The sequence below is a fragment of the Natrix helvetica genome (assembly GCF_964273705.1).
Source record: "Natrix helvetica genome assembly, chromosome: 3".
Lineage (NCBI taxonomy): Eukaryota > Metazoa > Chordata > Lepidosauria > Squamata > Natricidae > Natrix > Natrix helvetica.
The window spans coordinates 125,291,217-125,307,534 of record NC_138549.1 but is presented as its reverse complement, the minus strand read 5'-3'; the positions used below and the strand labels follow the sequence as shown (position 1 = coordinate 125,307,534).

The window sequence follows — 16,318 nt, the reverse complement described above, 5'->3', positions numbered from 1 at the left end:
GAGCTTTTAGAAATTGCCTAACTGAAAAACAACCCACACATTTTTATGGCAGTTAGCGTCTGATGTTAGTGTGCTTCCTATTTCTCTACTTTTGCCCTCTGTTCTTTTATGTTTAATTATTTACCTTCAATCAGAGCTGCTATTTGTTGGCTTTTTTGAGAAGGAAGTTCTCTGACAATCTCCAAAGCGGTCAAGCCTCTGTTATCCTTTATATTCACATCAATGCCTTCAACACAGAGAGAAACTTGACATTATATACAGTAATTCAGAAATGTTGCATATATTCACATAGCAAAATATGGTACAAATGTAACTTGGTCTTAATCACTTCCTTCTCCTAAATGTACATTTGGTCCTACATCTATGTTCATTAATTAATATTATTAGTTAAAGCTGCCCTTATGCCATATGAAGAATTTTAATTTTAGAAGAAACATTTTTAATTTGGTAAGTGCTTTATTTTAATTATATTTTATTATAATTTTAAGAAGTTTATTTTATTGTATTTTTTAATAAGAAGCACATAAGCCTATACTTAAATGAAGCAGAATAGGAATACTTAAAATATAATAAAGAAATAAATATATGTTAAATTATATCTTAAAATTCAACTGCAGTGAAAGCAAATAGTAATTTCAGAAGGGAAATAAATATACGTCTTTGGAGTATACAACCTCCTGATATCAAATCAAATCAGAAGTTCTAGCAATTCCTGCTCAGCTCTTGTTAAATTTCATGAAGCTTTAGCTTGAAGGAGCAATTTAAAAAGGAAGATGAAAGATTTAAATTAAATTATGTTGCTCATTCTCAAGAAGTATGCCTAAGGCTGCTGAATGTTTACAACACTAAGACCACCAACAAAAAAGGAAATCCAAAAATATGTTAAAAAGATCCTCACCTGCAGCTAGCAATATCTGTACCACATCTGTTTTGCCAAACAAAGCAGCTTCATGCAAAGCACTGCCTTTTTCTGTCTGTAAAACAAGCATGGGTTGAGAATGCCATCAGAAAATGATAAGAAAATGATAAGAGTGTGTCCAGGTAGCTGCTTTACAAACAGAAGCTATTTGTTGCCCTTTATTCCAATTTAAAAACCAGCTTCTTTAAAAATATAGGCTGATCACTCTAATAATCAATCAATAAAAAATTACAACTAATAAAAAACTTTCTGAATTTCCCTTTCAAGTTGAAACAAAAAAAGACAAAATCCAGTTGAAAATACAGCTGACAATTAGAAGAAACCTAGATTTCTGGAGTAAAACAGATCCCGCTAAACTTGAAACAATTTCAAAGCGTAAATCTGTTAAATTTCAAACTTAACAGGAATTCAAAATAAACTTATTTAACCATCTTTTGTATTTGTTGGGATTATAGGCTGTTTCAATTTGCCAATTCTGAGCAGCATATAATTGGGATTTTAAAACATATGATGAAGTAAAACAGTGATTAGAAAAGTTCTTATTGAACAGGGAGCTGTGATACTAAATCTGATCCTGAAACATTACTTTAATGTTGAAACTCTGCACACACAAATTTAAGCAAATACCTGGTAGTTGTTATCCATGCCAGCCTCCAGAAGTACATGAACAGCAGCTTTATGGCCATTTCTAGCTGCCAGATGCAAGGGAGTGTGTTTCTTAGTATTGCAACTTAATAGATTGGGATGAGCATTAAGCAACATCTTCACAACCTCTAGTCTCCCATAGAGAGCAGCTAAATCAAGAGGAGTCTCAAACTTGTTATTGCGCATAGTAGGATCAGTCAACTCCTCCAGAAGAACTTTCACCACTTCCGTATGGCCATACTGAGCTGCACAGTGCAATGCTGTCTCATTGTCGTTATTCTACGATTACATAAATATAAAAACCATTAGAGTTTAGAGACAATTATAACAAACAGAACATTTGTTTTAAGTATAAATGTATTAAAACTCTTCCAATAATTTTCCACTATGCATGCAGTGGCTTAGTGAGTACATCATGGTCTCATTGTTATTTAATGTGCACACATTCAGACATTTTCTACAGAAAAAATATCTATTATTGCATTCTGAGATTATTACTTTGAGTGTTCTATAATGTTCTCCATTTTTAAAACTCACCAAGCATTACTTATCCATTCAATATAAGTTACTATAATTTCTACAAACTTATGTTTTGCAAACCAAAACTTGATAATAAATATAGTATTTCATAACTGTGTTTTCTCTCTCTGGAGAATTCACCTTTTATTAATCAATCTGACATTATGTTATTATATTTAATTTTTATTTTATACAAAGGGACGCTGCTATCAGGAAACTATGACTAATATTATCAACTTAGGAAAACTAATTACCTGTCAAGAAACAGCTCTTTTTGTGACCAAATGCTTTTTTGAAATTGGACTTCATAAATCAGGAAGTCATCGAAGTATTAAATAGCATTGGGTTAAACCCTAGGTGTAAACCTAAGTACTTAAAAGATTTTAGATGATATTATATGGATACAAAAATTTCATTCAAAGTGTTATTGTCTTTAAACATTTAAAGGGTGTGTAGTTGTGTGCGAGTGTAAGTGCGTCTTTGTGTGTAATTATAATGGCTAAATGTACATAAACAAAACCCTGGCTTCACCAGAAATGTTTCAATTGATAAAAAGTAAACAAACAAATTAGAACTTTAAAAGCTGTACTGTATTGGACAAAATATAACACAGGTATGTTTGTGATTTATTTTTGTCCTAGCTGTATCAACAATGTTGAATGTCTCATGGGCACAACATGACAAAACTGACTGAAACAGAAAGGAAATAGATGAACACTCAGACTGCTTAAAAAAATGAATGGAATGTACAAATGAAAGTTACTACGAACAATGACAGACATGCACAAACATTTGAAAAATTGAGGACACTTCCAACGTGGCAAAGAAACAATTCAAGCCAAACATTTGCCAGGGAAAAACAGATTTATAGTAAAGGTGCTTCTAAATGAGGTAATGCATCATTCAGCAGCATGCAGAGAATCTCACCAGGAAAGCATATGGTTCAGGATTTATCATTAAGATGTAGGGTTTAATGAAAGATAATGAAGAACTGTGGTATTTTCTAGCCACATTATATTACAAACTATGCATAATGTACCACATCAGTAAACATCGGGAGGGGGGGGGCATCAATTGGACTAAAGATAGTTCTCTGTTAAACTGAGCTCAAATCCTAGGGATTTTATGGACATATAGATACAGGGTTTTGGCCAAAGTACAGAAGTATTTTGCCACTGTCCGCTTCCAAGATTTTTCCCCCCAATTGCACAGTCTAACCTACAGCCCTAGTATTACCTGACCCTTTGTTATCCCAGCAATAACTAGGCCTACCCTGCTTTTCTTGTGGGAGAAACGAGGCCAGCCTTTTTAGAAAAAAAGGATTAATATGATTAATATCTTACTGTTGTCATCAAATTCTCATTTGCCTTTTAACCAAGTCATTAATTAGACATTTAAATTTTCTGGTCAAGAATACCTGAAGATAGCTACTTTTGAAATGCAACATTTTATACACTCTTATAAAGCCCATGTTTGATTTCAAGTTTGTGGCAACAATTATTTTTAATTTATTCTATTCTAACAAGTTTGGATGCCACTTTTAACTTTGTAACAAGAAGATGCTGGTTAGAAACAAAAAAATGAGGAAGAAAAGAATGTTGGGCTGTGAACGACTGTCACTGGGGGGGGGGGGTTGTATGTTTAAAGCTGTATTTGTATGTCTTATTAAAAAGAAAATGTAAAACCAATAAAGATGATTAAAACAAGAGGATGGTCCAAAGTGATTCTTTCAAAAATTTTAGCCTATTAATGCAAAAATCTTACAACCTCACAATTGAGATTTTTTAAAAGCAAGTCTTTTTGAAAATGTCTTAGATTGATTTCTATAATTTCTAAGAGAAAAAGGAAAAAAGAAATGGTACCAACTAAAGTCAAAATAATGGTCCGCAGCTTAAACAGCTCTTCTTTTGCCCACTGATCCATTTATCTTGAAGACTAAGGAATGCTTTTCATGGATATGTGAACTAACAGTTGCCAATGTATACTTGATTTTCAATTGGTACAGTACAAAAGTAATAATTTGTATGTTAAAGCACTAAATATTAAACAGAAGCCCATAAAACTTAGTCCGTAATCATAATTGGCAAAGAAACCCAAATAAACTCTAGAAATAGTTAAGGGAAAGGATAAAGCAGTGACTTAAATGGAGGTAATTTTTAACTACATTAACTCTAGAAAAAATATTTACAATTTTAATGCATGATCATACTATATTTTAAGTATCATGATTCCTTGATACATTTTGTATTCAAAAAATGTTGTCATTTTGAATATGCATACATTTAATCTCAGTAATTGGTGTATAGCGGGAGATCTTTTGACAGTCAAGTCAAAGTACCTTTTAACTATAAATAAATGTACATATATAATTCAATTGGAGAAAATGCACAAGGGTCTAATTAACTATTTGTCAAAGTCCACTGTTTAACTATCATTCCTCATCTATACTGAAATGCCTGCTATCATAAAACTAAACGTTCATAAGATTTTTTCCTAGTTTTATCTGTGCCTTATTAGAAGTAGCAAAAATCTCTGTGTTTGTGGACTATTGGAAACTGCCTGGACAAGTTCCAGCAGTTTTGTTGATAAGATTTTAGAAATGGTTTGCCATTGCATACTTCCTAGGGTTGATAGAAAATGACTAGCCCAATGTCCCCAGATGGTCTTGGCCCCTAAAGTGGGATGACAACTCGCAGTATTCCAGTTTCTAGCCTGATGCCTCAAACTCTATACCAAACTGGGTCTTAACCAAAACCTCTAGTAGTTAAAACTTACACTACTTTAAAAAAAGAATGGTAAAATAAAAACCTTAATTTCCAGTTAGTTCAGAATACCCGTCAGCCTTGGGAATTCTGGGAGTTGAAATCCACACATCTTCAAGCCAAGATTGAGAAACATTGATCTAGTACCATAATGGTGAACCTATGGTACTTGTGCCACAGGGGGCATGCAGAGCCATATTTGCTGGCAAGCGAGCCATCAGCTCCGGCATGCATGCGCGCCAGCCAGCTGATTTTTGGCCTATCGGAGGGCCGGGGGGGGCTGTTTCTGCCCTTCCCAGGCTTCAGGAAAGCCCCTGGAGCCTGGGGAGGGCAAAAAACAGGGCCAACGGGCCAACCAGAACGGCAGAAATGATCCGTTTCCGGCTTCAAGAGGGCCTCTGGGGGGCTGGGGGAAGCCGTTTTCACCCTCCCCAGGCTTCAGGAAAGCCTCCGGAGCCTGGGAAGGGTGAAAACTCCCCCCCCATGCATGGGGGGTCATGTGCGCATGCACGGGTGGGTGGGGCACATTGAATTGTGCCTGTGGGCGTGCACACACACACACAATTTTGGCACACCTTTACAAAAAGGTTCACCATCACTGATCTAGTATATGGAGAAGACCAGCATAACTCTCAGAAATATTGTTTAAAATAACGTATTTTATTGTATCTTCATTTCTATGCAGTTTAGCCTTCCAAGTGAGCTTAGAGAAATATGCTTCTTGGGCTAGATTAGTTTAAAACCTTTGATTTAATAGTATTCATTAAATTAAATTAAAAATAATACTAAGCTACAAAAGGCTTAGAAAATAGCCTTGTAGAAAGATATTCATCTCACTTTCCTCTTCAGGCTTTTAAAGATTTAAAATATCTTTTATTTAAGTAGATATTAATGCTCTCCAGATTTCCAGAGGGATCTGGCTTGGTGGAAACAAAACAATGAATAAACCAGAGGTATGCACCTTTTTTCTATATATTCACCTTGCTGTTGCTGGAGTTTTTACTAAAGATTACAGAGAATAAAACAAGGGGCATTTTTGTGTACTTTTGGCATTTTGGGGTTTGCTTTATAACTTACTTAGATCATATTCAGAGACACTGATGGCTAACAGATCATGTTTTTGCTTCCACCCAGAAAAGAAAGAAAGGAACAAAACCAACTAAGAAATCCTTTAAAAAGCATCATAAACTCTATACTGCAAAGAAAGTGGTGGGAAACTACATGTGGCAAGAATGACATTTGCCTGAGATAATTACTGTATTAAAATTTAACTTCATTCAGTCAGTCTGGTACCACTTAAAGATTCATTTTCTAGCTAAATGATCAAATGCTTTGTGGATCATAACTGTAACATTTTATCATGAGATGTATATTATAATGGGCCATATAGTGTGTGATAATTTATAGAAATGTATAACTCCTAACAACATTCTTTTTCATTTAATGGAAAAACGTATCACCAAGACTATCTACTTTTTCTTGTTTCTGTAAATATATATAAATAAATTATATATAAATAAAATACATAAGGTATATTCACAAGTACAGGTGAAACTCGAAAAATTAAAATATTGTGCAAAAGTTCATTCATTTCAGTAATGCAACTTAAAAGGTGAAACTAATATATGAGCTAGACTCATTACATGAAAAGCAAGATAGTTCAAGCCGTGATTTGTCATACTTGTGAAGATTATGGCTTACAGCTCATGAAAACCCCAAATCCACAATCTCAGAAAATTAGAATATTGTGAAAAGGTGCAATATTCTAGGCTCAAAGTGTCCCCCCTCTAATCAGCTAATTAAGCCATAACACCTGCAAATGGTTCCTGAGCCTTTAAATGGTCTCTCAGTCTGGTTCAATAGCATTCACAATCATGGGAAAGACTGCTCACCTGACAGTTGTGCAGAAAACCATCATTGACACCCTCCATAAGGAGGGAAAGCCTCAAAAGGTAATTGCAAAAGAAGTTGGATGTTCCCAAAGTGCTGTATCAAAGCACATTAATAGAAAGCTATGTGGAAGGGAAAAGTGTGGAAGAAAAAGGTGCACAAGCAACAGGGATGACCGCAGCCTGGAGAGGATTGTCAGGAAAAGGTCATTCAAAAGTGTTGGGGACTTTCACAAGAAGTGGACTGAGGCTGGAGTCAGTGCATCAAGAGCCACTACACACAGACGGATCCTGGACATGGGCTTCAAATGTCATATTCCTCTTGTCAAACCACTCCTGAACAACAAACAACGTCAGAAGCATCTTACCTGGGTGAAAGAAAAACAGACCTGGTCTGTTGCTCAGTGGTCCAAAGTCCTCTTTTCTGATAAGAGCAACTTTTACATCTCATTTGGAAACCAAGGACCCAAGAGTATGGAGGAAGAATGGAGAGGCACACACTGCAAGATGCTTGAAGTGCAGTGTGAAGTTTCCACAGTCTGTGTTGATTTGGGGAGCCATGTCATCTGCTGGTGTTGGTCCACTGTGCTTCATTAAGTCCAGGGTCAACGCAGCCGTTTACCGGGAGATACAATACAATACAATACAATAGTAGAGTTGGAAGGGACCTTGGAGGTCTTCTAGTCCAACCCCCTGCCTAGGCAGGAAACCCTATACCGTTTCAGACAAATAGCTATCCAACATCTTCTTAAAGACTTCCAGTGTTGGGGCATTCACAACTTCTGAAGGCAAGCTGTTCCACTGATTAATTGTTCTCACTGTCAGGAAATTTCTCCTCAGTTCTAAGTTGCTTCTCTCCTTGATTAGTTTCCACCCATTGCTTCTTGTTCTACCCTCAGGTGCTTTGGAGAATAGTTTGACTCCCTCTTCTTTGTGGCAACCTCTGAGATATTGGAATAATGTTATCATGTCTCCCCTAGTCCTTCTTTCTCTTAAGCTAAACATACCCAGTTCCTGCAACCGTTCTTCATATGTTTTAGTCTCCAGTCCCCTAATCATCTTTGTTGCTCTTCTCTGCACTCTTTCTAGAGTCTCCACATCTTTTTTACATCGTGGCGACCAGAACTGAATGCAGTATTCCAAGTGTGGCCTTACCAAGGCATTATAAAGTGGTATTAACACTTCACGTGATCTTGATTCTATCCCTCTGTTGATGCAGCCTAGAACTGTGTTGGCTTTTTTGGCAGCTGCTGCACACTGCTGGCTCATATTTAAATGGTTGTCCACTTTTGATTTTGGAGATTTTGGAGCACTTCATGCTTCCTTCCGCAGACAAGCTTTATGGGGATGCTGACTTCATTTTCCAGCAGGACCTGGTACCTACCCACACTGCCAAAAGCACCAAAACCTGGTTCAATGACCATGGGATTACTGTGCTTGATTGGCCAGCAAACTCGCCTGACCTGAACCCCATAGAGAATCTATGGGGCATTGCCAAGAGAAAGATGAGAGACATGAGACTGAACAATACAGAAGAGCTGAAGGCCGCTTATTGAAGCATTCTGGTCTTCCATAACACCTCAGCAGTGCCACAGGCTGATAGCTTCCATGCCACGCCGCATTGGGGCAGTAATTGCTGCAAAAGGGGCCCAAACCAAGTACTGAATACATATGCATGCTTATACTTTTCAGAGGTCCAATATTGTTCTATGTACAATCCTTGCATGTAATATTCTAATTTTCTGAGATTGTAGATTTGGGGTTTTCATGAGCTGTAATCCATAATCATCACAATTATGACAAATCACGGCTTGAACTATCTTGCTTTGCATGCAATGAGTCTATCTCATATATTAGTTTCACCTTTTAAGTTGCATTACTGAAATAAATTAACTTTTGTACAATATTCTAATTTTTAGAGTTTCACCTGTAGATAGTGACTTATTATTATTAATTTGTGGTACAGATTTTTTAACACCAAATTAAAAATGACAGTTTGGAATTTTTAAAAACATCTATTCAGACCCAGAAAATTAGTTTTAGAGTTCTTTGGATTCCAGTTTTGGTACTTAAGTAAATTATATTGCTTAATGTTCTAAGTTGTATAAAGATAGCCAAGGCAATCACAAATTTCATAAACTTCCTAGCTAAATATAGATACACATTCTACAGTAAAAATCAATTATGGCAAAAGTGATTATACTCCTTCGTTTAGGTGCAAACATTTAAACTGTTATAGTAAAGAAATATATGAATTATCAAAAAGAAAAAAACAATTCAATCAATTACTACCAAGTATTACCAACTATCAAGTATTTAAATTGGTAGTTTTCTACAGTGATTTTAAAAACATTATTTCAATTTCTGATTTAAATGTCTAAACACTTCAATTTAAGTATTTACCATTGGGTTGAATTACTTTAGACTGAAAAATACAGACACAAAATATGGCAGCTCCTTAATGTCCAAAAACTGTCATAGACATATAGGAAAAACTCAGCAAAAGCAGAGTGCTGCTGCAATCTTCATCCACACTTAAACATTATGAATCTTAATACATACCATTATTTACCATATCAAACATTAATGTTTACCCTACATTTACAGACTATATTCACCATGGTCTGAATTTATAAAAGCATGTAATGTAAGTTAATTCACCCTATTTATCTCCAACTTTGATAATCTTAATATATTTAAAACCATACCCATGAAGCCCAATTTGATTTAGACCTTAAAAATCAATATTTAAGGTGCTCCAATTTGATGGTCTAAAAATTAAAATAATAATTTACAGCAGATATTTCTTTTGAGATTTATTATAACAAGGAATCACATAGGATTCTTTATATATTATATTAGATTATCTGTGAAGTAATTTAAGATTTTCAGTATTTTTAGATTTGCTTTTCTGTTTTTTCCTGATGATTGCTATAAGCAGAAGAATGTCATATTCAGTTAAAGAAACAATCAGATGTGAAAAAGAAACGAGTGAAATAAGAAAAATGTACATACTTTCACACAAATGGATACATGAATACATCCACACAGACAATAAAGGCATGTTGTCCTCATACAAGCACTAACAAAAATAGTTCTCTTCTGTGTTATGTAGCATCATCACTATTAGCAAAATGAAGTTCAGTACTGCTAAGAATTACATACATTTGTTGGACAGTATACCATTAACATAATCAGTATTATTCCCTTTCTTATTAAATAGAGAAATAATACCAGAATGTTTTGAATTTATATTTTTGAATGCTATTATTGATTTGGGAATCAACAAGTACCCCAAATCTACCAAGTCAAAATACTGGTAGACCTTGTTAAGCATCAAGTAAACTTTTACCAAATCTAAAATGGCTTAATACAAATTTCACATTAAAGAGATTGCATTTTCAGTCCTCCATGGCCATTCCCAAATAGGCAATAGCAATGAACTAGATAACAAGGCTTCTGAAAGCACCAAAATACAACTTGGAGTAATGATATAGTGAAATCCTGTCAGCGAAGTACACACCTTGGCATTGATATAAGGGTCAAAGGGGCCGTACTTTTTGAGTTCTTTGATCTCAAGAGCATTCTACAAAAAGGAGAGGAAAAGAAAATGTGATGATGAAATGGCAGAATATAGTAAAAAAGCAGTGAGTGATTCTGAAGAGGAGAAATGATAGAACATGATAATATTTCATTCCAATGAAAAGCAATTAAACTAGCCATTCCAGCTGTCAATAGCTGATCAACATGCAAAGCTCAACTAAAAATCTTAAGTTCTCTATTTAAAACTTCACTATGCCATCTTACAAATATTTGGCCTCATACTAGCTATAGATGGCAAGAGCCTTCATTTTCATATGGCCCCATCCAATTTATTAAAGAATTGCAAATGGCATTATAAAAATTTAAAATGTTAACACTAAAATGATTGACAAAGTTGTTTTCTAGAAGCACAATAAACAATGTCTGACAAAAAAAGATTTCCAAATAATATTATTAAAAACTTTTGAATGTGTACATTTGGCTATACAATCACAAAAAACATTACTAATCAGCAAAGGAACTTCTTTGAATATTTGTAAGAGACTATGCTATGCTCCTTATTAATCCAGGTAATAAGCCTCAGAGTCAGGGGTCTATTATAGAAATGGAATTTTAACTTTAACTGTGAACAAGTCGTTCAGACCTAGTTTGGTTGCAATTTGGCCTAAAGTAGTAGTGTAATATGGATAATGCTTCCTATTAGAAGTGAATACATAGCTTTAAATAATTTTACTTTCCATAAGAAAAATGTTATGTAGACAAAAGACCCCTGGGGGCTCATTCTTGGTGATGCCCCTTTTGTGGTATAACTTACGGCTGGATACCCAGTGTTCCTCAACATTATAGGCCTTCCAAAGGGTTCTGAAAACTTTACTTTTTAGAAAATGCATTTTTTGGAAGTGGAGGTTTAGCCTATCTCCATGGGTGTCACTTAATGTCTGTTAAATGTTTTATGTGAGATAAGTTTTTGATCCTTTCTTTTGGCTTTCCGTAAGCTACTTCAACCTCTGGAAATAGGAATTCAGCAGTGTAGACATCATAATAAATAAATGCACACATACAATTAAAAATGCAAGTGAAATAATTTCATGAGAAAACTTACTATTATTCCCAATATTTCAGTTTTTCCAAATACCAGCCCCAGTTTAACTTGGAGCAATATTGTAAGAGTTACCTGGTCTCCAAATCAATACTAGCACTATGACGTGTATATGTCTACATTTGTACACAAGAAAGTTTTCAATCATACAAGTCAAATGGCAGCATTTTAAACAACAGAAACAATTACTGTTTTTCTTCCATTTGAGCACAGCATTTTAGTAAATTAATTATTAATATCTGAAAGCTGTATTGTAGTTAACTGCACAAGATTAGCTTACTAAGAATTAGTAGTAAAGCAGTATAAGTTAACTACAAAATATGGCAAAAAGAGAATAAAGCTGTAAATAGAATTGCTTCACCACAAAAATAAACTGATGTACTAATTATGTCAGGTTTCAAATTTCCAGAAACCATGGTGCTGGGTGGGGGTGGGGTATAGGAATAATGGTTAAAATCCTCCCATTGAATAAGAACCAATTTAGCCATTGTTCTTTTCTACAGTTCTCAATCTAATCAACCAAAAATACAGCTTTCAGGGTACAATTTTTCAAATTTGCAGAACAATAATAGTATTTAACCTTTAGCTGTTTCTCAAGCAAGATGTCAAACAACAAATTTACCCTTGTAGATGCTGTATTCATTCCCTCCTGGAACAATATAACAAATATTGTAAGATCATTAAGAGCACAAAAAGAGGAACGTATTCAGACCTGCTCATTTACTTTAGTGTGGGAGGGTCCCTGGTGTATTAGCAGTTTCACTATTTCAGCATCTCCCTTCCAAGCTGCCAAATGGAGAGGATAACAGCCTTTGCAGTCAGCCACATTCGTTAATGCATCATTTCTCAACAGAACTTCCACAACATCCCTGAGGACGGAATAATGCCATGAAATTTCAGAAGAATTCTGGATACGACAATCAAAATCAAATAGTAAATTGGACACATGTGTTAATAAAAATATCAGTTTGTATACAGTCTACTTGGAAAATATTCCAACTTCAAATATTCACCAGGGTTCCTTAAGAACTGGAAAGTGAAAACAGCCTATTGTTCATCCACCGAAAGAAAATAAGGATGCCATCTACTCTGGGAGATAACTTTCAACCTAGTTGATGAAATGTATCTATGTAAATAGGCTTAGGGTCAGGCATTAGGAACTGTCAAACTATTTAGTAAGGCTGTATTACTATTATTCTTCTCATTTTCCCTATTACCTATCTCCTTTTCTACTTATGACTATACCTTTGTTGCTTGTATCCTTACGATATATATTGTTTTATTCAGTTTCCAAGTATGATTTATGTTGATTGCTTATTTAGTCTCCTATGACTATCACTAATTGTTATATCTTATGATGAATGTATTTTATGAAGACTATGATCATGATTTATCACTTATAGCTTTTACGTACACTGGTGCTTATGCACCGAAGACAAATTCCTTGTGTGTTCAATCACACTTGGCCAATAAATAATTTCTATTTTATTATTCAAATTATCTATAAGCGGACAAGTGTTTAAATCTACTTTGCAAGAATGAACATTATTTTTTCCCAAGTATGAGTTAGTTATACAGTTTATTTGATTATTTTCTTAATAAATTAATATGGCTACCCAACTACCCAAAGGAATTCTGGGTGGTGAACAAGACTAAAAATACAATTATTAAGGACCATTAAAGCAAAAAGACAGTGCTGAGGCCGTAATAAGATTCATATCCATAGATTAAACACACCATGCCAGCCTCATTATCCTCCTAACCAGAGGGGCACATCTTGATTGTTTTCCTTAAGACCAACAGCATCCATATCTCTTAAGATGAGGCTATTCCTTTAAGACAGACACCATGACAGAGAAAGCACAATTCCAAAGTACCATCTGGCAAGACTGTTTCACCAAGACAACTGAGATTTAGAGAGATGAACAGAAACCATTAGGGAGAGGCAGTCTCACAAGTAACTTGCCCCTATGCCACGTAGAGCTTTAAAGATGATAATCAGCATTGTAAATTCAACCAGAAGTCTACTGGAAGCCAATGCAGCTCATGCAGCATCAATGTTACATAGATGTTATTTCAGTGCAGTTCCTTATGCCCCTGCCATAGTATTCTGGACCAAATGCTCTTTAAAAGGTAGCCCATGTAGAACACATTGGAAAAGGGAGGCAGCAAAGGCATAAGCAATGATTCCTGATCTAGAAAAGGCTAAACTGGCACATAAAATACATTTGTGCAAAGGCTCTTTGGGCTACAGTTGCCACCTGCTATTCAGGCTGCCATTGAGTTAAAGTGGAACTGCAATGTGTACCAACTCTGACCAGAAAAGTATAACCTTAGCCAGAATTAAAGATGGCAAATCAACAGATATGGGATAGCCTAAAAAACTACAGGCATTCAGTCCTGTCAGGGGTGGGCTGAAGCCAGATCTTCTCCAGCCAGACTTTTACAGCTTCCAGGTACTGGTAAGACACTTGCCCAGCATCACTTGGATGGTCCAGATCACAGATGTGATCAATTGAGACCAATGCTGTAGAAAGTAATAAAGATGATCTTGATAGAGATATGCATGATCTGCTACCCAGGTAATGGGCTGTGTCTGTATGAGACATATTTTCTATCTACAATCTATCTGTCAGACAGATAGTATCCTAATATTATGGCTCAGACAGAACTCCCCAAATTATTGAACTAACAGAACGAGTTGGACGATTCTGTTATTATAGTCAATTTCAAGAAAAGTAATTTTAACCTTGCTCTGGAGTTGATTTTTTTAACTTGGTCTAGCTAGTGGGTTGACATATGCAATCAATTACCTCCCACAGAGGTTTTGTGAAGATGGTAAATAGAAGAGAGAATTATGCCCTGTATAGCACCCTAAAAGCAGAGGCCTGAAGACAGACCTCTCCTCCTCACACGCCAACTGGAACCATTCCTTGGAGAAAAGAGAACTACTAAAAAAACAAGACCTCCTACTCCCAACATCTCAGCCAGTCCAGAAGGATGCTATGATTGATGGTACTAAAAACCAATGAGAAGTCAAATGGATACACCATCCCCATTCCAAACTAACCAGATGTTATCCAGTGTGATTAATTGCAGTACTATATAGTATCTCAGCCTGAAACCAAATTGTAACAGGTCCAGATAATTTGCTTCCTCTACAGCCCTTTGAAATTATAGACCTACCACCTCAATTGTCTCCCTCAAAAAAGGAACATTAGAGATTGAGAAAAAATTGTCCAGTAGTTAACTTCTTGAGAAGGGGCAAACCACTGTCTCCTTCAGGGGACATGAAGCCATCCCTATTAGTAAAAAAAAAAAAACATTTACCACAGATTAGCTACATATCACCTATCTATATGTCACCTCTCTTGGTGCCTTGACCAATCAGAAGGGATAGAACCTAACATTGTAGGTAACAGAATCATCAACCTAAGGATTCTGTCCATTTCCTTGGGGTAATCAAATAAAACTCAGCCCAAATAAATGGACAAGCCCAAGCCACAGTCATCACCAAAGGACCAGCTCAGAAAGACGCTACCTCTGAAAGATTTGAGGCACTTTTAATAGAAGTTTTTTTTTACATAATCTTCTAGTACACTTGCAAAGGTTCCTATGGCCCTTGCTTATCCTTGTTAAAGCTTTTGATTTTACTGTTTCAGCATATTTTATTTACTTGTATTTACCTGCAGAAACAACCGTGTAAAGAAATTATCAGCAAAGATCACTATTTTTTCAAATTAAAGCATGTAAGTAGCCAATGCTCATTCTTTCTCAAAGATGCAAATTATGTTGATTACACAGCTGCAAGGGAACAGCTGTAGAGCCTGTTCTTCTAGACTGCTAATGTGTTGGGGAGGGCAGGGAATTGGATAAAAAAAGAGAAAAAAAGAACAGACTCTGAACAACCGGAGTTTAGCCAATGATAGTGTTAAGTGGAGGAGAGGTAAACCTTAACAAATGCTGAAAATGAAACACTGAATTTACTGTTTATAAAAGGACACAGAGAATCCACAGCTGCATTGTCTGTTCATTACTCTAGAAAAACAATTTTTGTAGCCTCTAAATGGCAGTAAAGAGCAAATTTCTAGCCAATGTAAGGACTGAGAAACATACTAATAACAGATCTCCAATATAGAATATATATAGATATGAAAGGCAAGTACTGTACTCTTCAGTCCCAGAGAAATAATTTGCTGCTCAATTAAAAAAAACCTAAAGAACAACACATGTTAATAAAAAGAAGAAAACCATGAAAGAGGAAAACTTCATTAAAATGCAGCATTAAGTCTAATAATTTTGTTTCCCTATTGGGGAATGGAAAATATTATTTTTAGTTGAGAATTAGTAAAGCAGTTCCAATATTTTCTGATTTCAGCAAATTATTTGTTAAAACAGGCTGTAGTGTTCTGATTAGCAAACTAGTTACATGTTGGCTGGCTAGAAAGATAATTAAATGAATACACTGGGTGTTTGTTAATTGCTATTCATTAAGAAGAACCACAATGAAAATTAAATGGGATGCTGTAAGATTTAGGCCTCAGCCATGTATTCAACATCTTTATTAGGAACTTGAATGCGGTGCTACAGGGAATGCTTGTAAAATGTGCAGATCACATAGCATTGCCTAGGATAGCTAGTGGCATAGAAGACAGAACAGTCAAATAAACTTGAGAAATTAAGGTACTGACTGATGATGACAAAAGATTAAATTGTAAGAGAAAGAAATGCAGGAAAGAGATAGATGCGCAGATTTAAAATTGGGGATATCTGACTGGCGTCAGAGTTTGTAATAGAGGCCACGGAGTACTAGCTGAGTACAACTAAATATGAAAAATACAAACAGAAGCCTTTGTGGATTTGGACATGTTCAGGTAGAATCTGGACACCCAAGTTTGGGGGATGCTTTAAACTAGACTCCTAGCAAAGTAACTAAAGAAAT

General features: G+C 35.4%; 1 protein-coding gene across 10 annotated transcripts in view; it reads right to left on the bottom strand.

Annotated features, from left to right (window-relative positions):
* Positions 1–16,318, bottom strand: part of ANKS1A (ankyrin repeat and sterile alpha motif domain containing 1A) — a 139,632-nt gene that overhangs the window by 81,899 nt on the left and 41,415 nt on the right. For 7 of the 10 annotated variants that reach the window (XM_081948532.1, XM_081948536.1, XM_081948539.1 and 4 more), the window contains exons 3-7: positions 12,089–12,245; positions 10,258–10,320; positions 1,547–1,843; positions 899–974; positions 125–226 (exon numbers count right to left, since the gene is read on the bottom strand). In XM_081948532.1, the coding sequence (XP_081804658.1) occupies positions 125–226; positions 899–974; positions 1,547–1,843; positions 10,258–10,320; positions 12,089–12,245 (695 nt within the window). The remainder of the gene's footprint in view (positions 1–124; positions 227–898; positions 975–1,546; positions 1,844–10,257; positions 10,321–12,088; positions 12,246–16,318) is intronic. The other 3 variants (XM_081948538.1, XM_081948533.1, XM_081948535.1) reach the window with 2 other exon arrangements.